The 25,109-nt window shown below is 42.9% G+C and overlaps 2 protein-coding genes across 8 annotated transcripts in view; both read right to left on the bottom strand.

The window, feature by feature from the left end:
- The window catches only part of LOC119031583 (Down syndrome cell adhesion molecule-like protein 1 homolog), a 57,398-nt gene extending 46,500 nt beyond the window's left edge, over positions 1–10,898 (bottom strand). For 3 of the 6 annotated variants that reach the window (XM_037120154.1, XM_037120155.1, XM_037120156.1), the window contains exon 1: positions 7,849–8,086. In XM_037120154.1, coding sequence (XP_036976049.1) covers positions 7,849–8,071 — 223 coding nt within the window. In that variant the 5' untranslated portion in view covers positions 8,072–8,086. Of the gene's footprint in view, positions 1–7,848; positions 8,108–10,843 lie in introns of those variants that run through there. The other 3 variants (XM_037120158.1, XM_037120157.1, XM_037120159.1) reach the window with 3 other exon arrangements.
- Positions 10,899–12,359: 1,461 nt separating this feature from the next.
- On the bottom strand, positions 12,360–25,025 carry scn4bb (sodium channel, voltage-gated, type IV, beta b). Of its 2 annotated transcripts, none has more exons than XM_037118599.1 (5): positions 24,896–25,025; positions 19,708–19,871; positions 19,407–19,626; positions 17,394–17,523; positions 12,360–17,256 (listed from the first exon to the last, which is right to left on the bottom strand). In XM_037118599.1, exons 1-5 carry the CDS (start codon positions 24,978–24,980, stop codon positions 17,160–17,162), a joined length of 696 nt encoding a protein of 231 aa, XP_036974494.1. In that variant the 5' UTR covers positions 24,981–25,025; the 3' UTR covers positions 12,360–17,159. The 2 variants fall into 2 exon arrangements, with proteins under 2 accessions (XP_036974494.1, XP_036974495.1); XM_037118600.1 differs by lacking the exon at positions 24,896–25,025 and adding an exon at positions 20,921–21,104.
- Positions 25,026–25,109: the final 84 nt, after the last annotated feature.

The raw sequence follows: 25,109 nt of genomic DNA, 5'->3' as shown, positions 1-25,109 counted from the left end.
ACCCGATCATCCGGCGCAACCAAACATTCATGCTTTACTGTTTAAGCTGCGACTTTCACGAGCGGTGGCTTTAAGCTATGGCAGGAAAAACATGAACAAATAAAACCTGGCAGAAATTAATCACCACCATCAACAGTGTCAGTGCGCTGCCAGTAAGCTCAGCGCACCAGGTCGAAGACAGCTATCGCTCTCCATCCAGGAGGGTTTGGTAATAATTCCCTCTTCCTTTTCAAAGAAGTGCTTCTGTCCCTTGTAGACTGGAGATTGATAAAGCTGGGCAGAATGTTACAGATGGTATATGAAAATGTGTCTGGCAGTCCGGCGGTGGGCTGCAAAAACCAGGTCAGACTCCCTCCCCTCTGCAGATTACTGATAATGGCCCCTGAGCATAAAGCCCATATTAAAGATTGCAATATCTATAATCTCCCAATGGGGGGACAGGACTAAAGTGGAGGAGTGAGGGGGTCACCCTGAGAGCTCAGGGGGTGGGGGGGGGGCTGGGCAGCAGGAGGACCTCTCATACAGTAGATTATATGGCCTGGGGGGCCCGGGCACTGGGGGGGCTGGGGTTGCACTGGGACTGATGGAGCGGGAAGTGGAATAGAAAGGGGATCAGAGCAAACTCCCACCACTCAGAGCCTGTCAAAACCAGGCGAGCCACGCACGCACACACACACACACACACACACACACACACACACACACACACACACACACACACACACACACACACACACACACACACACACACACACACACAAACACAAACCCTCCAAAAGCAGCTCTCGGCGCTCAGTCACACTGGGAGGAGACAGAGTGGGTTGCCATGGTGGCGCTGGCACTTGAAAGCTGTGACTGAATAAAAAGAAAAACAATGCAACAATTTAACCTAACAACAGTGACCCACTGAAGAGTCTAAATTTAGAAACTTCCAGTCAACAAGCCCAAAATTCTCAAATATTTACAGATTGGGACGAAATTAAAAAGAAAAAGAGAAGAAAAGCACAGAGGGGGACAACAGTACGAGCGTTCATTTAATCTGTGACCAGGATGAGAAAGTCCTTGTTTGGTTAGGTGTGGTCAGGCAGACACATCACACTGGGCGCGCTCCAAAACTCACCTGTCCCGCACTGTGCCAGAGGGGTGGCGTTTCCACCCCATAAAAGACCAACAGTCCAAACATCACAATACCACCTGTGCCGACCCCGTACAGACGGCTCATGTGACGAGGCAACAAAAAGTCACGTGCACCCAGCAGCAAGGTAAACCGCAGGGGCTGAACGGTAAACACATCCACGTTTGTTAATCCGAAAGGAAAAGCACCGAAACGTCAGGGATGAAATTCAAGTCGGAGCCAGTTCACCCTGACACATCGCTGCTGAACAACTTTCTGATACTGACGTTCGATCATCATCATCAAACATCAGGACAGAGAACGATGTCATGTTTAACCAATGACAGGATCAACTGGCCAAACAGACCAGTTCATCATAACCTTAAGTCTGAATTCATAGTTGTTTTACTGAAACATTGTTGACTAGTTTGTTTGTTTTACTGAAAACTGATGTTTAATTTTCGCAGCTCAAGTTTTTACAAAACTTTTGCTCTTCAGGGATCTTGAGGGGAAGAAGACAGGAACTGTTTCCACTCCAGTGTTGACAGTAAGACACGACAATGAGCAGGTTGAAGAGTAAACATCCTGTCAGACCAGCACGCCAACAGGACACATCCAGCCACAACTGTGCAGTATATTGATATCATATTGTTATTGTGATATGAAACTATATGCTGTCTTAGATTGTGGATATTGTGACATCTTGATAAAGGCAGTTTTAAAGGCGTTACAGTAAAGTGATGTAATTTTTTGAACTACCAGACTGTTTTACTCACTTAATGATTTTATTCATATTACTGTTGATTATTTAAAATCTGTTTTTGTTAAAGTGCCAACAGTCACCCCCACGTTACTGTTGTAATATTCATATCAACATATATGGTAAATATATCACGATATGTTATTTTGTTGTAGCATTTATGAAGTGAGATTTCAGGAGATTTCAAAATAAAGCGATATATGTATTGATAATATTGAGCCATATCGCCCATTCTTACAACCACTACAGTAAGACACAACATATAACAGACACTGTTTGCTAGTTATAAGGGTGTTTTTTGTTTTGTTTTTTAACACAATTAGCAGATTTTAACAGCTATTGTTTTTAACACATTGTGGTCACACTGAATTAACAAAAATAAAGCTGAGTTTGAACACTGAATATCTATTTTTTATGCATGTTCCGTGACAGGTGACATTCCTGCAGTGAAACAGGACATCAACGCAATAATTTCATTATTCGGTAAATCTGTCAATTTACTTCAATTAACATATCAATTATGTAGTCTTATAAATGTCAGAAAATAGAAGAAAAAAGGTGTTTTATCCAATAAACAGTCCAAAACCTAAATATATATTTCCTTATGATAAAATAAAACAGAAAAAAGGGACAAATCTTCCAATTAGAGAGCCTGGAAGCAGAGAATATTTGGATTTTCTCCCTTGTAAAAGGACTGACACAATAATCAAATTAGTTGATTTTCTGTCTGTCAGCTAATTGTTTCAGCTCAACATATGTTGATTAAACTGAGTATTGTTCGATCTCGGTCCTCTGGGCCGTCCCATCCTGCATGTTTTAAACGTGTCTCTTCTCCAAACACACCTGATCCAGATGAACGGGTTGATTTCAGCAGAGCTTGATGACGAGCTGATTGTTTGAATCAGGTGTGTTGGGGCAGGGAGGCAGGACGGGGCTCTCTGAGGACCAGGACTGAAAGAACATCGCTTTAACAGATGGAGGGAAAAAAAACCACTGTAACACAATGGGACACGTAGATCACATTCGCATGGTGCCCTTTTGCTCATTTCAGTGACACCACCTTTTCTCAGCGACGCACGTCCACAAACATCTAACTCCAGCAGCGTGTGGACACTCAGCTCCCTGATAGCAGCACTGACCACAGCTGTGGGGCTCCCCTGTCGCTGCTGCTGCAGTTCACCTGCACCCAGGAGGCTTCATCAACCCCGTTCAGACACAGAGAAAAAGCAGCCCCTCTCTGGAAGGTGTTGGAGCAACTGATGGCGCCTGCTCGAGCCAAAAGCTTAGGCTGTCAAGAGTCGCAGCCACTATTTTATACATCCTGCCAGAGAGCCACGCATGAATATGTATGTCAGAGAGGCAGAAGTCATAACCTATGCAAGGTTTCATCATGCATAATGCAGCTGATCTACGCCTCTCCAGGATGCGAGTGTGCACAGGAGAGCACGCACACACACACACACACACACACAGACACACACTTGAAGCTCACGACTGTATTGTGATGAGGAGGTAAACAAACCCCAGAAAACCCTCACACATTCTCTCACCCAGAGCTCCCTGCGCCCCGCCGCATGTTCCTCTCCTCTCTGTCTTTTCACATTCCTTTCTTACGGCAGAATCATTTTCACCAGCACCTCACCGTAATCGGATTTACCGATACGTGGCAAAGGTCAAAAGTAGGATCCAACTTAACTGAGACAAGCGCATCAGCCATGAGAACTGTCAAAAAAACCCCTCTTCCTCCTCTCTCCCCCCCCTTGACTGCTTAGAAAACGGCTTCATTTTCCAACCAGTGCCACCTCTCTGTCACTCATCCTTCAGGTGTTTTTTATTGGGGGGGGACTGAAAGTTTGTCTTTTTTGATAAAAGGGGCCACAACGACTGGGAACCGTGTGCAGAGACATAAAGCAGCAGGGGCGGAGGAGGCGGGAGGAGACGGCACCGCAAGAAGGGGTGTGAATTGAATATTGGTGTGGGTGCGGGCAGGGGGGGGGTGAAGAAAGGTGTAATCTTATGGATAATCCTCGGGGGGGGGGTCTGGCATTAAGTAGGTGGTTGGCGGGTGGAGGGGGCTGTCGGGGTGACATCTAATCAACAATGTGGGGTATCGCTTGCTGCCCACCTTCTGTCTTTCTGTACACCCTGTCCCCAACAATCGGCTCCCAACACCCACCCACCCCATCCTTAACACCCCCCCCCCCGGCCTGTGCTGTGTCAGTAAAAAAAATAAAAAAAGTGTGCTACTTCAGCAGTCCCCTGAGACCTGCTCCCCCCTCACATCAAAGCAGCCAGTTTCTCTCTTAATGTGAATATCAAATCTGTGGATCACAAGTCCCAGCACAGTCTGCATAAACTGCCCCTCCCCCAACCTTTAATTCTGCCTAGTGATGAGGGAGAGAGAGGGAGGGGAGCTGCTGCGAGAGGAAGCGATGGAGGGAGGGAGGGATGGAGATGGAGATGGAGAGAGAGATGGAGATAGAGAGGGAGAGAGAGAGAGAGATCCAACAAAAACAACTACTTGCTTCAGAGATTTGACATTTGCTGAACGCACCCCTCCTTCTGAAAAATGTGCAGCTCCGCCATCCAATAAAATTTGGGAGGAGGTCCGGCTCAATTTAGCATCAGTGTGGTGATACAGAGTTCTTGTTGAGGGGGGGGATACAAATAAATTCATAAATAATAACAATTCTCACCGTCGATGGCGTTCATTTGCATCTTTTATTTTTGTTGATGTCGTTTTAAAAACAATTGGTTCCCCCGATTCATAATCTCGTTTGGGATTTATGATAATGAATTTAAGGACGAATGGGAAAGCAACGACGGAGCCGTGACATCCTATTGGTGCGCTGGGAAGCGCAATGAGCTCCAGTTTCCCTGCTGACAGTCGTACACCGGCACACTTCTTTAAACCGCCATTTGGCAACATAACACTGAACACAAAAAAAACACAAAAAATTTGTGTGCAGATATTTTCGGCTGATGAATTATTCAAGGGACGACTGAAATTTTAGTAGTTTTGATTATAACTGACTGCTGGCTCTTATAGTTAAGATTATGAAGTGTGGTGAAGATCATTTGAAAAAAAAAAAGAAAAGCTGGCCAGCAACAGTGGTGTTCGTTTCTAAATGTAATGTTTTTTTGTTGGAGCACGTTTCCCTCATCTTAAATCGAGCACTGAAGCTCCAGAAAAATGCACCCAAAGTCACACTGAGAGCTCAATATTCCTCATTTGACCCTCTTTAAGACGGCTGTTGTTGGAAAATTAAATAATGCCGGGTTAGGTAATGGTAAAAAAAAACAAAAAAACATGTAGGCCTGCATGTGCCCTGCCTGAGTAATGATTGGCACCCCTATGGACCACACAGCTCTGTCACTGAGTGGAGCCTACGTGGTTCAGATTGCAGCTTTAATTGTGCAGCCTTGCAAAGGCAGCACGGGGAATTGGACTGGGGAGGGAAGCAGGGGGAGGATTTTTTTTTTTTTTTTTTTTTTTGCATATTTCTATTTGTAGCGGGTGAGCAGCGGAGGGGGACAGGAGTGTGCCAGGGTGAGGGATCACCTTATTGCTTTTCACACCTCACAATCAAATCCCAGTCATATTGTTTGGATTTCTTTTTTTGCACATTTAAATGTTTAATGAATTTGATTTCAAAATTTCAGCTTCAAAAACAGGCCTAACAGGAGCAGGCCTGTAGATTAAAACTGATGTCTTCACTGCTAATTAATCCAGTAATTCCAGTAAATTAAACCTGTGAATTTGATTTTAAACCATAGAGGAAAAACAGGCAATTTTGTGTTTTCAAATCACCAATTAAAAATCACAATCAGCCCTCTTTTAATTGCATATAATATATTAAATCACTGAGAGAGAGAGAAATTACAGGCATTGTGCTTTAATTGGTCACCCTTCAAACCTTTCCCTCCTAAAGGATCCGTTAATTACGCGCACACCCGAACTGCCTCCTGAACCTGAGAACCTCTCACATCATTTAACAACATTATTTTTTTCATTTCCTAATTTTATTATGAGTGGTGTGGAAATTTGTTTTGACATATATATATTTAAAAAATCTTGTAAATAATTAGAAATTAGTGAATTTCCGGTTCAACTCCTGCAGAAATCACACCAAAAAAAAAAAAAAGAGAAAAAAAGAAAAATGGCACCGAAAAAGTGTCCAAGACCAGGAGGGGTGTCCCCGTCACTTCCCCTCCTCCGCGCGCCCGACAACACTAACACATACACGCGCGCGCACACACACAGAAAGAGAAACACGAGGCGGGACGCACGCGCTGGCACACGCGCGCGATCACGTCCGCGGGGTCCAGGTGCGCTATTAGTGAGGAACATGACCGGGCAAGTCTGTAATCTGCACCCACGCCCCTGGAGTTTCTCATTTGGCGGAATAAATTTGCGCATATTTAAATGATTCCGGACATCAACGTCTCTCAAGTTGAGCGAGTGATCAAAATCAAATCGCACATATTTGAATTCAAGAGAGTGAAAACACAACCCACAGCAGCTCACATGCCGCTAATTGATATTTTAAAAAAAACAAAACAAAAAAGAAAACAGGCTGGTCCAACATGCCACAACTTGAAATGTATAAATGAACCTCATGGCCTATTTCTGATCGAGAACAGCCATATTCCTCCACCCAGCCGATCCATAACCAACACTTGGTGAGAGACATTCACACCTTCTCAGGGCCTGAGCTCCTGTGTTCCTGCGTTAATAAGGACGGAACAACACGTAAACATGCATGGCTCCAAACAGGCAGGCTGACACACACACACACACACACACACACGCACAAAGGCCCATAAACAGCTCTCATGTGGAGATAGTGTTGAACTTCTGTTATTTTTCGACGCAGATTTGTTCAGGATTATCATAATGCACTGTAATAGCGGAAGATCAACTTTGCAACAGGGTCAGGGATTTGCTGCATATACAGGCAGAGAGAAAAAATGAATCCATTTAAACAAGTAGACCTCCGTTTATATCTAAAAAAGAATACAATTAAACCAAAGAATATGAAGAGAGCAAATTATTCAAATAAGGAGGACACATGTGAATGCACTAATTATGGCCTTTATGTGGGTGGAGGTCCATTAAACTAAGGCCGATGTAGGGGAAAAAAAAGAGAGAGGCCTTTTATTTGTCATCCAATTTTAAATGGTAATTTTCTCATCACACACACAAAAAAGAATCAAAACCCTAAAAATCGTCTCATCCGGGGGAATAAAAAAATGAAAATAAATAAGCGCATCTCTGTTAGAATGGAGCGCTTGTGCCAAATATAGCCCATGGAAACAGCTGCAATTAGCAAAAAGGCTGCACAATGAGCGCACAAAGATCCCACAAATCACAAGAATCCCCCCTCCAAACTTTACGGGAGCGCACACATCTCCAGCGGATTTGTTGCAAAAACTGAGCTGAGAAACAATCGGTATAATTGCGGGCCGATGCATGTTTTCATTCCCATCTCTCACCCTCCTTCTCTATTTGCACCTCATTCTCCCTATTCAGCCATTTTACATATTCATAACTGGAGTTGGTAATGCGAAAACAATCCGTGCTATCAGCACCATCGGAGGCATCACGGGGCCGCTGCGTGAAAAAAAAAAAAAAACACAAAACACACGCACACAAAAAGAAGAAGAAAAAATAACTTGACACCTTCACTGTCAGCAGATCTCCACCTGCTCAGCTGCTGCAGCTTTTATACGTTTTGATTGAAAGAATCGTTTCCAATCAATTCCTCATCACAAGGCTGCCGATGAGACATCAAAAGCTCGGAGCCACACACACATACACACACCATCCACAGCCACGAATCAATTAATTTCGATCGATTATCACTTTCCATTCAACTTATATAAAACAAACAAACAAACAAACAAGCAGGACTCCACCAGTTGGTGTGAATATTTCAAGCATTTTTTCCTTTTTTTCCCCCTTCTCTCTTACCTTCTTGGAGAGAGTACAGCAGGAGTAAAGTTACAAGCCACATGCCATAAATAGCAGGTATATTTTTCAGGAATATTTGGCAATCCTGGCAAGTGTGAGGCGCGGTTCTTTGGCCAGGCGGGTCTCCGTGCTGGACTGGCGACTGTGCTCCCCGGAGGTCTCTCCAGCCCTGCTGCCCCGCTAAGCATGGAGGGGAAATGAGAGGCGCCTCGGCCCCGCCCATGTCCCCTCCTCTCCTCCCAAGACTACTGTGCATACAAATCCATCCTCCCCACACTAATCAAACACCGCAGAACGACGGGGCCACAGCGAAGCCGCGGGTGGCTTGGTGAGCTGAACGGTGGGTCTTTGGTCCAGTTGTGTCCCACCACCACCACACCAAAAAAAAAAAAAGGGAGTGAAAAAGCCAGTTTGTGTGAGCGGTGGAGCCGCGCAGACAGATGTGTTGGCACCTTGGAGAGCGCGCACCCACCTGTGCGCCCCTGATGACCGCGTTCTCTTTTGCGCAATATGGATCTACAAAAAAAAAAAGAAAGAAAGAAATGCCGCTCAGGCTGCTGCGGAGACTCTAAAACATGTGTGCATGTCTTTTTCCCCCTCTGAGTTCGGGTGTGTATAACGGGGACGTGGAGCTACACCACACACTAATGACTGTTTTTCTTTGTCTTTTCGGAGCCATGGAACGTGCGTAGACATTTGCGCACAGATATGCACTGCAGATGGGGAGGAGGAGGAGGAGGAGGAGGAGGAGAGAGAGGGGGGAGAGAACGGGAGAGAGGGAGAGTAGCGGGGTGTGGGGCATGACACTTCAACACAGCAGGTGAAAACACAGCAGGTGAATCCGACCAATTATGAAAGAGAGGTTTCAGTGCATCCTTTAAGGACAGGGAGCAACTTTCCACACCACCGCTCCCCCTCCACCCTCCTCCACCCACCCACCTCTCCACCCCGCTCTGTTTTGCCTATGTGATAAGCTCTCCCCCTGCATGAGCATAAATTAGGACGGTGAGTTGCAGGACACTCCCAGTTCATGGAATATTTAAGATCCGTGTGGATTCCAGAGGTGGATCCGAGAAGTGGTCCTCTGCTGCACCAGACGCAAAAAAAAACCTCTGGGCAAAAAAAAAGAAGAAGAAAAAAAACGCAATGAAATGATTAAATTTAGACAAGAATTTTATGTTCCTTCTGTGTCATTTGGGCTGATCGATAATTAAGAGCCGAGGCTGCAAACGTGTGGAGTGAATACGGTGGTTTTGAGGTTGACAGAGAAGATCAAATTGGAGATGTGTGTGTTTTTTGAGTGTATATATATATATATATATATATGAAACTATAAAGATTTAATGTAGTATTTCCATCTTCTTATACTAATCATTACTTTGATCGCAAGTCAAATCTCGTGAGGGTAAAAGTTGTTTTCCCATCCCGTCCAGCACATTTAAAGTACACCTGAAAATAAAAAAAAATCCAGACATTTGATTTTGACACCGATGGCTCGGAGGTGAATCACTGGAAAAAAGTTGGTTTTAAGTTTAAACTCAGAGCAGCCTGAGGAGCAGCAGGTCAGCAGCAGCAGCAGCAGCAGCAGCATCGCTCCTCCCCACAGCGGCCGCTGCCAGCTGATCTGACCGCAGCTTCAGCCTCCACGTGCGGCTGACTGCTGACACCTGCTGGTCACACTCACACGTGCACAGTGAAGTGGTGTGTGTGTGTGTGTGTGTGTGTGTGTGTGTGTGTGTGTGTGTGTGTGTGTGTGTGTGTGTGACCTTGTAGGTGAGACTGTGGATGTCTGTGACACTTTGTAGGAGAAGTTTTCCAAAGCAATTTCATGAGATTAAGACTGGTTTTATTTTAACACAATTTTTTTGTGTTTAATTTACTCACTAGTTTCTTGTGCTCTTATAATAAACTTGATAGATAGATAGATAGATAGATAGATAGATAGATAGATAGATCGATCTAGGGTAGGTATGGATAGGTATCTAAGAGAAAAAGGTTACTGGAACATAAGGTTCAGTATTTACGGAAATAATAATTCAAAGAGCGTTATTTGCTTAAATGTCCCATATTATCCATATCATACTAAACACGTTTTCTCTGGTCTCTACATATATAAGCTGGTCCTCCATGAGCCTGCAAACTCCCAGAATTGGGGAAAACAAGTGATTCCTGCATGGTCTCTGCAGCCCACCCACTGGTAACATGGTGCTCCTACAGGCTGTTCAGATTCAGCTCCTGTCGTGACTTAATGAAAGGAGTCATTATCATAGGCCGGCCTCCTCTGCGCGGTGATAGGAGATATGTGAGAGGTGAAGTTCGGTGTGTCCAGCAGTGAGACAGCAGAGAGACAGCAGTGTTTCACAATGTCATAGCTCAAAGTTGGACATGCAAATAGCTCTGTTGTTGGTTGTATAAATCAACATCAGTGCCTATTTTCTGTCCCAGCTATAGAACAACAGAAGAGACAGTGGTTGCGTTTCACATTTTAATGACAACATGCCGGCTGCGGTTCGTGTTAGCTTGTATGTGTGTGCTAACCACTTCACATCGGACTGTTTCAGTAATGACGGTCAGTACAAAACTGGCTTTGCCTCACACTGACCCTCGTAAAAGGATCAGTCCCACCCATACCGGACCCAGCAACTGCACCTGAGCCACAGGTGTGTGTGTCACCACAGCTTGATAGTATTTATAGTTGCCTAGGAGTCTGGTGAAGTCAGCTGGAAACTGGCTAACTAGTTAGCTCCGCTTCGGTCCGCTATGCAATTGCGTTTGAAGCGAGTCTAAAGTTAATAATATTACGAGGGAGCTTGGTTGTCACTGTAAAAAGTCTGGAAATGTGCAGACTGGAGACAGAGACGATGCGAACAGTGTCCAAGAGTTTGGAGACTGAGTTGGAGACAAACACAGCTTTCGCTAGCTGTTAGCCATTAGCTTCACGGCAGTAACTGTAACAACACATACAAACAAACTAACATTATTCAGACACACTGACCATCCTGAAGCGTCCTGCTGCAGCCACGGAGTCTGTACTTCTTCAGGAGCCTCTCCTTCTGGGTCAAACTGGTATGGTTGAACGAAAAAATCTCCACGAGCCATAGCGACACATATATACATCCACCGTAAAGATTAGCGCATGCTAACTGCTAACGCAAGGGGGCATCCGCTCCCTGAGAGTGACGTAGCAGGCAGGACTCACCAGGTAGGCGTTGACAGGCGGAGCTCATTAGCATTTAAAGGTGCAGGCACAGAACCAGACTGCTCTGAGTTTCGAGTACAGAGCTGTTGGACCTCTGACAGCTGTGTGAAATTGATGAAAAACAGTATAATATGGGACGTTGAATGTTACTTCATTTTTTTAAATGCTCGAATCTTTAAATACATACAGTTTACAATACATAATGTTTTGTTTCATAGCTGGTATAAAGTTACACACCCAGAGTTTGCATGAAATGAGGACGACCACAACAGGCAGTTTGATTCAGTATGAAACAGAATTTTTAAAAATCTTTTGCCTCCCCCTTTTTGGATTGTTTACCTGATCTGACAGCCTGCCTGTGTACCAGCCTCCTTGTATGTACCTATTAAAGGACATTCTGATTTTTACAGCATGGTCTTGAGTTGTGGCTTTTGCGTCCTCCACCTTGTGTGCAGCCTTTGTCACAACAGGATTCGAATGATTCAGTTTTGGATCAGTGAACTTTTGGCATCTTGCTCAATATATATATATATATATATATATATATATATATATATATATATATCACCATCACCAGCATGGCCACCGCCTCAGCACACAAAAAGGCATTAACAAAGGTGGAAAACACAATAAGTCTGGTCTTATATGAAAGTTTGTATTATACCAAAAGACCAGCTCTACAATGTTTAAATCAAACTGTTTGGTCTGTTGGATTTAAAATTATATATTTTCACAGTCTTATGTTACATTACTTTTACAACAAATCTGCGACTTTCTCAAAAAGTAAATCATATCTTAAGTTGACAAACATCATATGTGTACTTCATGGCACGATTCAAGTTGGATCAAAAGACTGTTTGTCTTTCTCTGCTCACTGTCATACATGTTTTTCCCAAAATGAAGTCCCTTGGTTGTGCCTTCGGCTCTGTATGTGGCAGGGGTCCCTGCTTTGTCATTCTATTCACTCAGGGGTCCTTGACCTGAAAAGACCCCTGGTTTATAACTTATATACCTAATACAGCACTGGCAGAAATATCATCACCTTTAGTCCTGAGCTCCAAAAAAACCTGGATCCTATTTTTCCCACAATGCAACTTGATTTCCTGCATGCAAATACATGAACGATAACCCCGATGACATCATCGGGGAGGGCATTTTTTCTCATCCAGAGAAATAGTGTCACTTTTTAACGTGGCCTCTGCCCGACAGGAGGCACTGCTGTCAAACACTGAGTGTTTGCATTCCTTCACACACACAAAAAAACACGACAGGATGCATCTTTATTCAAAACTTTAATAGATTTTTACGTTTCTATAATAAAGAGATCGAGAGCTGATATGCACAGATGAGAGGTTGAAAATGGAGACATCATTTGAGAGCGAGCCAGAGCATTACAGCTGTATATTGGTGTGCAGAGAGCAGCAGTGGAGTACGATGAGTCTATACGCTCTGCAGGGTCTGATCAAGTACAGGGGCTCCAGTCCACTCAAGGCTCCTCTCTGGATGTTCCCCATTCACCCTGCATCCCGTTTGCCACAACTTTCTGATCCAGGACCTGAATCCTCTACAGTCATACTGCTCACAGACCTGAACTGTCGCAGTCACTCAAAGCTGCAGCATGACAAACACACCGTCACTTCTGTTGTGATTTGCATAGAGTTGCTTGTCATCATAAGGCCCGCGCCGACATTCAGACAAATCACATTCTTTTTTCAACATCGTCTAACAAGAGCAACAAAACCTACTCTTCATTAGTTCAAATTAAATTATTGCAATCAAATTATTTGAGCGTATGATCCTGCAAAACACCGTCATCGTGTTTTCAAAGTCACAGCATCAGACCAGAAGTGTAGACCTGATTTCTCGAGGGTGGATTTTCTCTTTTAAGGCAAACAAGAATATGGTAAACACACATATGACAAATGTATATTACCCATAATACGTCTTGCACCTTGTGTACCTGTGATATCTTTTCAAAGATCCCATGCAATGAAGTCATCACTGCTTTTTCAGCGATTAGGTTTCTCTGTTCTTATTATACTTTTTTTTTTCATAACTAATACTTTAGGCTATAATTCAACATTTTGGGAAATATGTTTATTTTCTTTGCTGCTGAGGGATGGATGAGCCACTAACCTGCTAACTAGAAGGATAAGGTGCAGTTGGTGGTTAACTTTGTGACTGGCTACCCCCCATTTTTTGAACTATTAGTTTGGACCGACCAATTTATCACATACTGCACATTTAATATGAGACTGACTTCCTTTCAGAACCAGCCTCAAGTGGCTGTTTGATGAACTGCATTTTCCCATATCAGTCCTAGAGGTTGTGGCTTGCTACCAACACCTTTTAATGCGCACTAATTAACACATTATATCTTGTTTAATTGCTTGACTGTTGTCACCACTGTGCAATTGTCATTAAACCAGCAGAGACTCCAGAATGTCAGATAAAATGTGTAAATTAGTGAGTTTTAGAGGTGTGGGTGGGTTGATTTTGTTTCAATTGCACAGAAAAAGGGTTGCTAGTCTTTATGCAAGGCGAAGCTAACAAGCTAATGGCTGCTCCTTCACATATATTGTCATCTCACTTTTGGCAAGAAAGCAAATAAGTGGATTTCCCCAAATGACAAACTATTTCTACAAGATTGATATCTTGCGCTGTTCCACAACTTCACATTGTAACATCATTACATGAGACCTTAAAGAATCACCTTGCTCTTTCCTCACGCGAGCTGTTTGGTTTTCTTCTCATCTCACTCGGATGATCAATGTGACAAACCGACACTGGTTTGGACTATACATACAACAAAAATATACATCTTGCCCAAACACACCCCATTTATTATATTGCTTCAAGCCAGTGACTAAAGGACTGGAGTCACTTTAATGTGGAGGCACATTATTATTAACGTAACAGTGAGTTTCAGAAAACAGCTGGACATTCACACGTTAGCGTTACAGTACGATCAACAGCTGTTGCGACTTGGGAGGTACGTTTATATCTGACCTGACACAGTGTTATCCACACATCCGTCCCACTCTCCAGAGGTATTTTTTCTATTTTTAAAGCCAGACATTCAGCGTCTTAGACGTGAAACAGATGTGTATTGTAATGCAGTTGATACAGATACATTCATCTCCTAATGCGATGCTCAGCTGGAGTCATCCCCATTTGGCACAGTCACTGGGCTCCACTGAGAGCGTCACTTATATCCTACTTGAACAGAGTTACACTTGAACTAAAGCCCCTCTACTCAGCCCGTCCAGATCCCATGATCAGCTGAACCATGAATCTATGGGTTGTGTACTGTATGCATGGGCGGGACCGCCAGGTTTGTCTTTGTCACTGCAGGGCTGCAAGTAAAGATTATTTATAGCAAAGAGGAGGGACACTGACTGAATGTGTTTCTCAGGAAAATCAAGCTGTTCCCATGAAGAGGCAGACACTAAGCAGTGTGTATATGTTGAGTCTGATCCAGGCATACAGTATCCGGGGCAACATCACCAAATAGTGCTAAGCCTTAGCCGGGGTTAGCACAATGAAATTAGCATGGCATAGAATGGGATTTACAGCTAACCTCAGAGCTGACGCTACTAGCGTTAGTACATTAGAACATGTTATTTTTTTCCAAAAAAGTATGTATTTCTGTTTTCTAGCATTGTATCTAAAATCTGGCCCATGTTGCACATGCTTAAAATGCATTGGTTATTTGTCTTAAAAGCAGCATCATCAGAGGGTCATTCATTTTCTAAAGGGGTGGGGGGGATTGTTTTCAGGGGATTGTCTATCATTCCAGCTCAGAAGCGTGTTGTATTATTACTGTTTGCTGAGTTTTATCGTCTCTTCTGCAGTATGTAGTTGTCCTCGCTGGCAGAGGAGCGTCGAAGCACTAACAGGCACCTGTGTTTTTATATCAAGCAAAGATGGGGAGAGGGTGAAGAGCCGGGCTGAGTCCCACAGTGTTCTGTCGACACCGTTAGTACGGAAGCTTCAAGAGGCAAGTCAGGAATACAAATTCTGGTGATCCATTTTTTTTTTTTTTTATGTCAGGTCTAAATTGTTTTCTCCCATGTTATGTCTTAAAAACAGAAAAAAAAGAAAAAAGTTTTGCCAGGAAAGAACTTTAATCTTTTTATTCCTCTCTGAAACAGTCTGGACTTTTTTGTTTTTTTTTCCCAAAGGATATGTTTGAATCATCCCAGTTTTTCAATGTTCATTCTTCTCAGTGTTAGTTGCTCTAATACTTACTTTGGCCTCGAGACAGTGAAGTGCACCACGACACTGCAGACCAGTTTTCTGAGGAGTTAACAAGGGAGACAAGTGTGGGAGATACTTCCGGTGCGCGGCGGAAGAATGTACATTTTTTTTTTATAAACATTCATCAAATCAGATCAAATTTAGAGAATGGATAACCAGAATGTTTCTTTCTTGCCTCTCAGGGCTTCCATACATTTGTGTTAGTACTACGTTAATCACCCATCATTTCTAAATTGTTTGAAATATGAATAAAATTTGAAATAGGAATAAATCAGACAACAAACTTGACGACGTCCACTCTGAGGGACTCAGCCCGGCTGTAGCTACATTGCATTATTCCCTGTCTCGAGCACTTAAATAAAAAAAGTTATTTTTGTTCTAACTTTAGATGAAAAACAGTCAAAGTTTCAAATGTGCATCTGCTCTGGCTGCGGCCACAGACCTTCACTTGTATAACATGGCTTTACAAAGCACTTTAAACAGTGCACAGTGTTGCAGAAGTGATATACAACTGTTTCGATTCAACCCGCACATACAGTCTGATCAACTGCGCACAAAAGAAAATTCACACAAGCATCCGCATAGATTCACAATATGTGCACTTGATTAGTTTTCTATCGAATGAGTTTAAAAAGACAAACCATCCACCAGAGACACTTAGCTTACTGTTCAGAAATGACGAGTCCACGTGGCAGTCTTTCTTAAAATGCATTAATGTAGCTTCTCGCTCTATAGAGTATTTGAAGCGTTATCTACGTATGAATGAATTACTTAAACAGAGTCGGAGAAAACGATGTTGGAGGACAGGTTGACATTCAGTGGAGTTGTTCAGTAATTACTAATCAGATGATGACCTCGCCACCAAATATCCATCTGTTCCATCTGCTCCTGGAACATTATCTGTTGCTTCATCCTAACCTTCTGGTTGACACTGGAACAGCACGTTCTCCCTCTCTCTCTCTTACCAGCTGCACCTCATCACTGTAACAAAGACCTCCTCAAATAATCCGCTCAGCCATCTTCTCCGCCAGCGACTAACCTTGCATTACATTTTTTCCTGCCTCCCCTGACTCTGGCCCTGCCTGATCCTCCTCACCTGTCGAGCCTGCTGCTTGTTCACTACACTTGCCACTCTGCCTGGGACCCACCTTCAGTCAAGCGACCCTGCAACCCTCCCTGGATCCATTTCTCTCCAACCGGTCATCTCCCAGTTTTGTAATAAAAGGAGCTCAACAGATTATCTGGCTCCCTGGTGGCATCTGCACCATCATCACCATCGTGTTCAAATCATACAGAGCCGGTTGACTTAAACCTCAAAGGTGTCATCTTCCACCCTGTCGTACAACCTATACTTTCCATCCCTACTGTGGCTCGATATTCAGGCTCTGTGAACCATCAGCCCATCCTCGTGAAGTTAAAGTGCACATTAGGCTTCCTTGTCAAACCACACAGATACGACTCTGCTGAACACTGACACAGACAACAAACAAAAATAACACTTAAATATGTTTTTCAGGTAATTGTGATGGGCTGTATGGAAAATAAATCAAGCTTAAGTGTCTCCAGTATGTCAAATTACACGTTAGACGTTAACTAACCGTGTGCACATTTTAAATGACAGTTTAGTTGTACATCATCTGCAGTTACTTCTCATGCACACGTGGTGTCGCTGAGTCCATGTGTGCATGTGTGTGTGTTTCCCTTTAAAGGCCACAGCCAGGCAGAGCTTTAAGATCCCAACTCCAATACAATGAATTTGCATGTGCGCAAAACACATGTGCATATATACAAATATATGCAAAGTAGGTACAGAAATGTGAGTACTCATAAGGTTATATATACATGCGCTTTCTCATTTCTTTTTTGGTGTCGGTTTTGAATCAGCTTTGGATCCTGAGAGGCCATTTTCTGTGTTGTCGATCCCTGATGAAGTTACAAGGCACTCCTTACTGCAGGGGGGGTGGGAGGAAAAGAAAAATAGAGGAGGTTAAAGTTAAATCACGGCAGCTCGGAGAACTTGCTCCATTTCAGCAGTTCGAGATGGTCACATTGCTGACATGCACTCAGGAGGTCGTGAAAAACTCACTTTTTCTCCTCAAGCTTGGCAAGAACAAACAGAGTGAAGTTCTTGAGCAACATGAAGCCCATTAGCAACGCGATGCCTCCGCCCACACATGAGGCTATGATGGTGGCCAGCGTGTTGTCCACCACCCTCACTGCAGACAGCAACAAACAAACAAAAAGGATGATGAAGATGGAAACATACAAACAGTTACAGCAGAGGTCGGAGATAAACAGACATATATATATATATATATATATATATATATATATATATATATATATATATATATATATATATATATATATATATATATATATATATATATATCATATCATATCATGTAAGAGAGCCCTGGCTGCCCTCTGAGCTGCTAAAATGCCTTTTTATTTAGACAAACTGGTCGCTGGACAACAGATTAGAGTCTGGCCACAGCTGCAGCCAGCTCCTCAAAGCCTGTCACACCGGAATATTGATTTAAAATGTACGAAAAATAATAAGGAGCTCATAATTTGTGATATTTGTTCCTTTTGCTTGTACTTTCCCAGAACTGTTTTAGTGATCCATGGTGAATCTTCTTTATTCCCTCGTCAGCATGGTTGAGTTAGCTTACTGTGAAATATATCTTCTGAATAAAAGTTACTTTTTTTTTTTTAAGTTACAATTTTTGTTATTAGCATTGAACCCATTGGATTACAAAAAATTGATTACTTTGGAATTTCTGCTTAGTGTTATAAAAAGTATCCAAAAGTCAAACTTTTGGATATGCAGCCTTTTCCTGATTATTATTGGGTTAGGGTTATTTTAATCTGATTATAGATTAAATGAATTAATTTAAAATGTACCAACTTGGTTCTGATACAGCCAGTAACTAGTAACTGAAGTTATCAAAGAAATGCAGTCAGTAAAAGCAAATATTTTGCTTCCAAAATATAGCGGAGTAGAAGTAGAAAGTCACAGAATGTAAAGTAAAGTGCGAGTTTCTTACACTAAAAAAATGGACGCAGCCATTAATATATTTTTTTCTCTTTAAAGGGACTCTGTGGAGCTTCTGGAGACGAGGCATTCAAGTACGCGCATAAAGTCAGAAAGAAATCCACAGTCCAGCAGCATGAAACAACTTGAACACGTCATCCACAGGCTTGTATAAGTAACACAGAGAGAGAGAGGGAGACGGGGAAGGTCTCTGCTCACATATGACCAATAATAAAGTGATTCACAAATGTAAAGTGATACAAACTGTAACGCAGAGCCCCTTTAAACATCTCAGAATATTCTCAGTGTAAATATGCATTTCGCTTGTTCAGCATGTACAGCTGGTCTACAGTACTGGCACAAACCACAGGTGCATCTATTCTAAAACCGTTTAAAAATAAAACCAGCTAACATCTTTCCTTCTTGTTAAAAACAGCACTGAAGATTTTAACAGTGATGAAGAATAAGTACTTGTAAACTACCTGATGCTTAACAACTAGAAAAATGAACATACCATGAAGATAAATATTTAATTCATCCTTTACTGTCACCGCAGGTTTTATATTCCCCTCTGCAGGATTATTTTATTTCTTGTGCAAGGGATTTTTTTTTTTTTTCCCAGCAGACTTTGTGTTTCTTCAGCAGGACTGTCTGTGTATACGTGGCCTGATTTATTTCATCTTCAACATAGAAATGAATGCATGTTCTAGTTTATTTTCACTCCGGTATGCACATTATGGGGGCATGAAGCGGGCCCCAATGAGCTGTCCCACATTTGTGATTGGCCAATTTACAGTATGTCAGGGCGTATAGTTATCTATAGTGATGGGTTTTCCACACTCATTTTAGTTACAGAGAGGGGTGGAAAAGTTATTCATAGATATGAGTAATGGGTCGGTTTAGGATCATCTGGGCAAGTTTTTAAAAAGATATAACTATAAAATAGATATAAAATATATAACTAAACTATCATAGAAATACCATTTTGCCCCCATTTACTTGTCTCGTAAAAGGACAATAAACATAAATCAGACCCCTCCCTCACAGACTTCGACCACTCACACTCGTCCACCACAATGAGGTGGAAGATGGCACTGTGGTTCTTGTCCTTCTCTTTGGGGTTGCGTCCATAACAAGTGTAGTAGCCTCCGTCATCGAAGGTGATGTTCCACAGCAAGATGGAGATGTTGTTGTGATCGTTTTTCCCCACAAACTCCACCCGCTCCCGATATATTTTCACGGTTGGCACCACCCCCTCTGACGATATCACCGAGTCGCACACCTGATTGGGACCAACGAGCAATCAGTCATCAATCAGTCATCCAAAACAGAACCACGTGAATGTTCTCGTTAAGGCTCTAACCTTCTGCATGGTGCCGTTGTCATTGAACTGCCAGCTGAAGTAGAGGTTCTTGATGCCGATGCAGCTGGCGTATGTGCAAGGCAGCATTACTGTGCTGCCGTTCACCGCCTCCAGGAAGGGAATCTTCCCCACGGACATCTCAAGGGCCTGAGAAGACCACAGGCCTGAGGAACACAAGCACAACAAGAATTAGTTTAACAGTGCAGCGGCAACAAAGTCAGTCTGCTTTAAAGTCCACAGTTCAACATTTAGGAAAATTTGCTTCTGTGTTTTCTTGCAAAGGGTTAAGCACAGATCAGTACAACTCTCTCACTCTCATATCAGTTTGTTAAATATGTATCTACAGGTTAGCTTAGTTTAGAATAAAGACTTAAAACAGCTAGCCTCTTTCAGACTGAAGCTAAAGTTCACTAACCCCCCCTCAAAGGGGTCTATGTTGGGCCAAGACTTTCCATCCAGGTGTCAAGCTAATACATTCAGTGTTTTGTTTTGTGTAATCCTGCTGTCAAACCAACCAACCAACCAACAGACATGGGTGAAAACATAACCTCTGTGGTGGAGGTCACATCACAAAAAGAAGTGAGCAACGACAATGAGAACAAGTTCATGGATGGTGACAGCAAACCTGCTTCATTAAACTCCAGAAAGCTGGAATACAAGACTACCAACACTTTGACTAATGCATGGTAAACTGTTATACATAATTTATCTAATCAAATCCCCCAAATATAAAAAAGCTTTTAAACTATTTAGTAAACCTACGCTACATATCAAACACACTGTCGTAGCTGTAGCTGCCATTAGTTAGTTAGCTCAGTTAGCGGTGCAGCTAGCAGTCCGGACTGAGTTTTGCTGGTGTTTACACCAACAGCACATGAGCTTTGGATCCCAGTGAGAGGGTTTTCAGGCTGGCAGTAATACAAAACATTAAAACTGTTACTTTTGTAGATTCTAATTATAACTTTAGTTAACTCTTGGATTGTTTTACATTTAAATTCCTACATATTAAGTGCACATTATTATATATGTACATTATACGTCTATTACTGCCACTTGACCGGTCACATCCTCAGTAATATGACACCAGAAAGTCCTTGCTGTGACATTACTGTGAATAAGAGGAGGAAATCTGCTGTGCCCATGTGAAACGTGTAACTGTACACCAGGGACCGCAGTCAGACAGCATCGGGGAGTCGCAGTGATTCAATCCTACTTCCACCAATCGACGCAGACGGGTTGGGGAAAACTGGCACATCTCTTTTTAATTGTTTTCCTCCTCCTCCTCTTTTTTTTTCCAGACAGAGCAGGTACTCAGCCTTCTCATCCGGCTTGTGAACAGACGCGTGTCAAGGTCACAGGTAGAAAAGAGTGAAGGGAGATCAATGACAGACTGTACAGTTGGCCTGTCCTCTTCCTCTTTGGCACCAGTGAAGCGCCTGGTGCGTAATGCTTCCATCTAGTGTGTGAGGTGTAAACTACACGTTCAGGAGGACACGCAGGACCAGATGCACAGATGCAGAGGTTACAGAGAGAAAACGCCACACTGGCACATCTGCGTATGATCCACGGCTGCAGCCGCAACATTTTTCCACACTAGTCAAGTTTCACTGTTTGCTGTGATTTTTACCCTCTGTTTTCACGGACAGAGCGTTACGCTTTTGCTCGTAATGTGGTCAAGGTCAACATCTGACATGCACCACTGCAGCAAACGAGGACTAAGACCAAACAGATAGGGCTTCACACAGCAAGAGGAGGGCGTACAGTATGTGGGGATGTTATTGATTCATCCTCTTCTCACTCTTGCTATCTCGCAAACTCACTCCCTCCAATCTTTTCCCTCAGCTGGTCCAATGCAGCACAGTGAGCTTGCAGAAAAAAGGTAATAGAAAACATTGAGGAGAGAGCAACAGCAGGAGGGGTCCTGTCTCAGTCACAGTTTTAGTCTCACTCGGGGCCTTTTTCCGAACAACATTTAAAATATTTTTGCAATATTATATTTTTTCAATATTCCCCTTTTTATCCTCGTGACTTTGTTTTCCGTAAGACGAGCCTGCTGCAGTTACTGAAGAACAAAACAAGTGTAACATGATAAAGTCTATGACGACATTCAAATACCACTCTCCCCTTAAATCTGTATCTTTTCCGCCCTTCGTCTCTTTTCCGAATTTCTTATTCAGGTTTCTGATTACAGTTCTATATTGAAAGATAAAGTTTCCAAATAAAAGTAGGACACTGATGCTCCAGTTTCTAGCCCATATATGTCAACTTCAGGACAATAATATATTTGATGAATACAAAATATGCTCTCCACGTCCCTTTCAAAGATATGTAGTATATCCAAACCACAAAACATATACATATAGCCCGAGCCTCAAACTGAAATGCTAAGCTCAATAATAAAAATATTTTTACCAATAAGATAATTGTGTCAGTGCTCTCAGTTCTGTAGGCCTGCTGCAATTTCTTGATACCCATCAGCCGACATTTACACCAACACAGATGCAGTATGTCTGCAGTGAGCTAATAACGGCCGGTGTATCCAGCAGATTTTTTTTTTTGGTTTTAAAACTGGGATTTTTGTACATTTTAGGTTTAGACGGGGCAAGAATCAGTCTAATTCAAAGGGGTGAGAGGAGACACACTGCAGAGCCGCTGTAGTTTCTATAGCTGGAATGTCGAGGACACAACACAAGACGTCTCTTAAAGGAGTGATTTGTAAGAAACAGCCAGAATTTGAAAGCAGCTTAAAAGTGACAGGCGCCAGCAAAACTGCTTGCTGTTGCTTATCACATGCTTTGCTGTAGCAACGAGCAGATGTTAGCATGTAGCTCTGTGGAGCTAAGTGGCCCTGACGTGGCTGACAGGAGTCAGCAGGCGCCACGACCTCAGGAGACAACAGTCTGGAGGCTGTTTACCGCAGCTCCAATCAGGACCTATGACTCTGGAGGTAAGAAGACGTGACACGCAGGGACTGGATGAAACGTGAAGCGGCAGAGGAGCGAGAGAGAGAGTCGGGCATCAGCATCGGGTGAAGAACAGCGTGTAGAGCTGGAATAATTTCACATCTGACTCTTCGACTTGAGGATTTTCAACCAGAGGTGATTGTGAAAAGACAAATCCTGGAGGGCTTTGGTAAATTCGAAACCAGGGGGGCTGAAACCAGGGGGGTGATGAAGTGGGTGAAGTGATATTATAAGACAGGGGCTAGCTGATTAGCATGCTAACTTCAGTAGATATCTCTGTAACACAATACACAGATGACTGACAAATCGTCAACACTGTTGTTTCTCTACATTATGTTTTATACTGGCCGTACCTTACAGAATGCAGAGACAAACCTCTTTTACTGCTCTCACAGTCACTATCTCACTGTTTCCATGACTTTAATACTTCAGTACATCTCAGCCTGATTTCCCATCACTGTACACAAAGTGACCAGCCTGTGAGATGTGGCTCACAGATGCACAGGTGTAGTTTTGGGAGAAAGATCTTCATTGATGACAACAAACACAGTCTAATCCTCTTTACAGAATAACTTATCTGCACATAGATTCCTCTCTCAATAAAAATATTTACACAGAAATAAGTAAAACACAACAAAATGATGACGCTGAGATTCTTTGCTGTAGCATCGCTCTCTGAGTTACTTGTTATCCTGCACCTGCTCGTCCACCATGCAGGTTTGTTGTTGTGTGCAACCCGACATGTTTTCTTCTTCGGTCTAAATAAAGACGACACCTGTGAGCAAGAGGCAGCCATTCTGCTCCCGAAATAACAATTTTAAAGCGTTTACCTGGCAACACAGCTGCACTCACAAATGTGTGTAAATGGGAGGGAGAGAGAGATCGTGAATATTTAAAACTGATTCAGAATAATTAATAATCAATTAGCTTTACTAGGCTGTGAATGTTTGAAGGTAGTTTTAGAGCCTAAGTCTCGTGGAGGTTCAACTTTTTTAATACGTGTTTGCTGCACTACAACTCCACTGGTGCTCATATAGTGTAAAGTTTAAGCAGTGAATGTAGAAACAATAGTGACAGCTTGTGTTTGACTCAAGATGAACTATAGCTGAAATGTGATTCTATTGGGAGGATTTTTCAGGGTGCATTTCTTTAATGAAGTTAAGGAGACCCTCTGATGGAGATGTCTGCCCAGGCATACAGAATACATTATCCACACCTGATACACCACAGCCCAGATAACAAGAGGCGGCCACCTCCGTCAGGCTCAGATCTGATTTTGGACTTACTGACAGCAATGTCAGATCCAGATACTGAAATAACCACTGCAAATGTAACCAGCCCTTAAGAGCTGCAACGACTAATCAATATTAAATTAATCGCAACCTACTTTGATAATCGTTTAATCAGTTTTAAGAAAAAAAACCCTCAAATTTCCAGATTCCAGCTTCTGACGTGAATATTTTCAGGTTGCTTGACATTTTTGTAGCTCAAACAACTGGCCGATCAATCGGGGAAATAATCAACGGATGAAGTTAATGAAGATGATCGTTAGCTGCAGCCCGGTACAGGACACCGGTCTGAGTGACCCTGCTGCTGTAATACTGCAGATACACATCTTGTCCTGACGCACTGTGAATGACAGGGCCTCATTCAAAGTGCTTATTGTCTGACACAGCTTTTCCACCAGCACACGGGCCGCTCCATCTTTGCTGACACTTCCTTTTGTGGACATCCAATCCTAATACAAACCACTATGGATCCCACATAACACCAGGCTGTTTAAATGTAGCAAAAATGTTTTAAAACTTGGCAGCCAAAGACTTTATCCCAAACCACCACTTTTTTTTTTTTTGTTTGTTTCAAACAACGTTCATCGTCTCGTCATTTCCGTGTTTCCATTCAGGCAGAACCAGCAGCACAGATTTGCTCATCTGATGAAACACACTAGTCTTGTCACCGAAGCAAAACCCTTCCTCTAAACAGACCGTATCAACTACATAAATGTAATTGCAGCACCTAGGTCACAATCAGATGAAGGTCAATGTCAGATCAGATGAAAAAAGGCACAGCAGCACTGCTCTGCATCGCCACACAAAGACATGCTGATGTTGGCACAAGCTCAAGGAGGAAGAGGGAGAACAAACAGTTTTTAAAAAAGAGAGATGCGTAGGAAGTGGTGCACATGGGCCGAAGGGAGATGACGTAAGGTGAAATATAGACGTTACCGAGCACTATGGCGAAAATCAGGCTGACGGCTGAGTGTGGAGGGCCCAACCTCGGGGGTTCAACCCCAACCCACTGGACCTCCATCGCTGCCAGATGTGCTCCAAAACAGATGCTGCCAGAGGATCCAGCCCCGGCTTGGGATGGCTGGTAGAAAAATTCCTTTAGAGCAACTCGGCCTCTCTGCTACGCTGGATTAAATATGGAAGCTGGGTG

Source organism: Acanthopagrus latus, chromosome 13 (genome assembly GCF_904848185.1).
Source record: "Acanthopagrus latus isolate v.2019 chromosome 13, fAcaLat1.1, whole genome shotgun sequence".
In the NCBI taxonomy this organism is placed as follows: Eukaryota; Metazoa; Chordata; class Actinopteri; order Spariformes; family Sparidae; genus Acanthopagrus; species Acanthopagrus latus.
The sequence above is the reverse complement of the archived record's forward strand: the minus strand, read 5'-3'. Positions and strand labels throughout refer to the sequence as shown.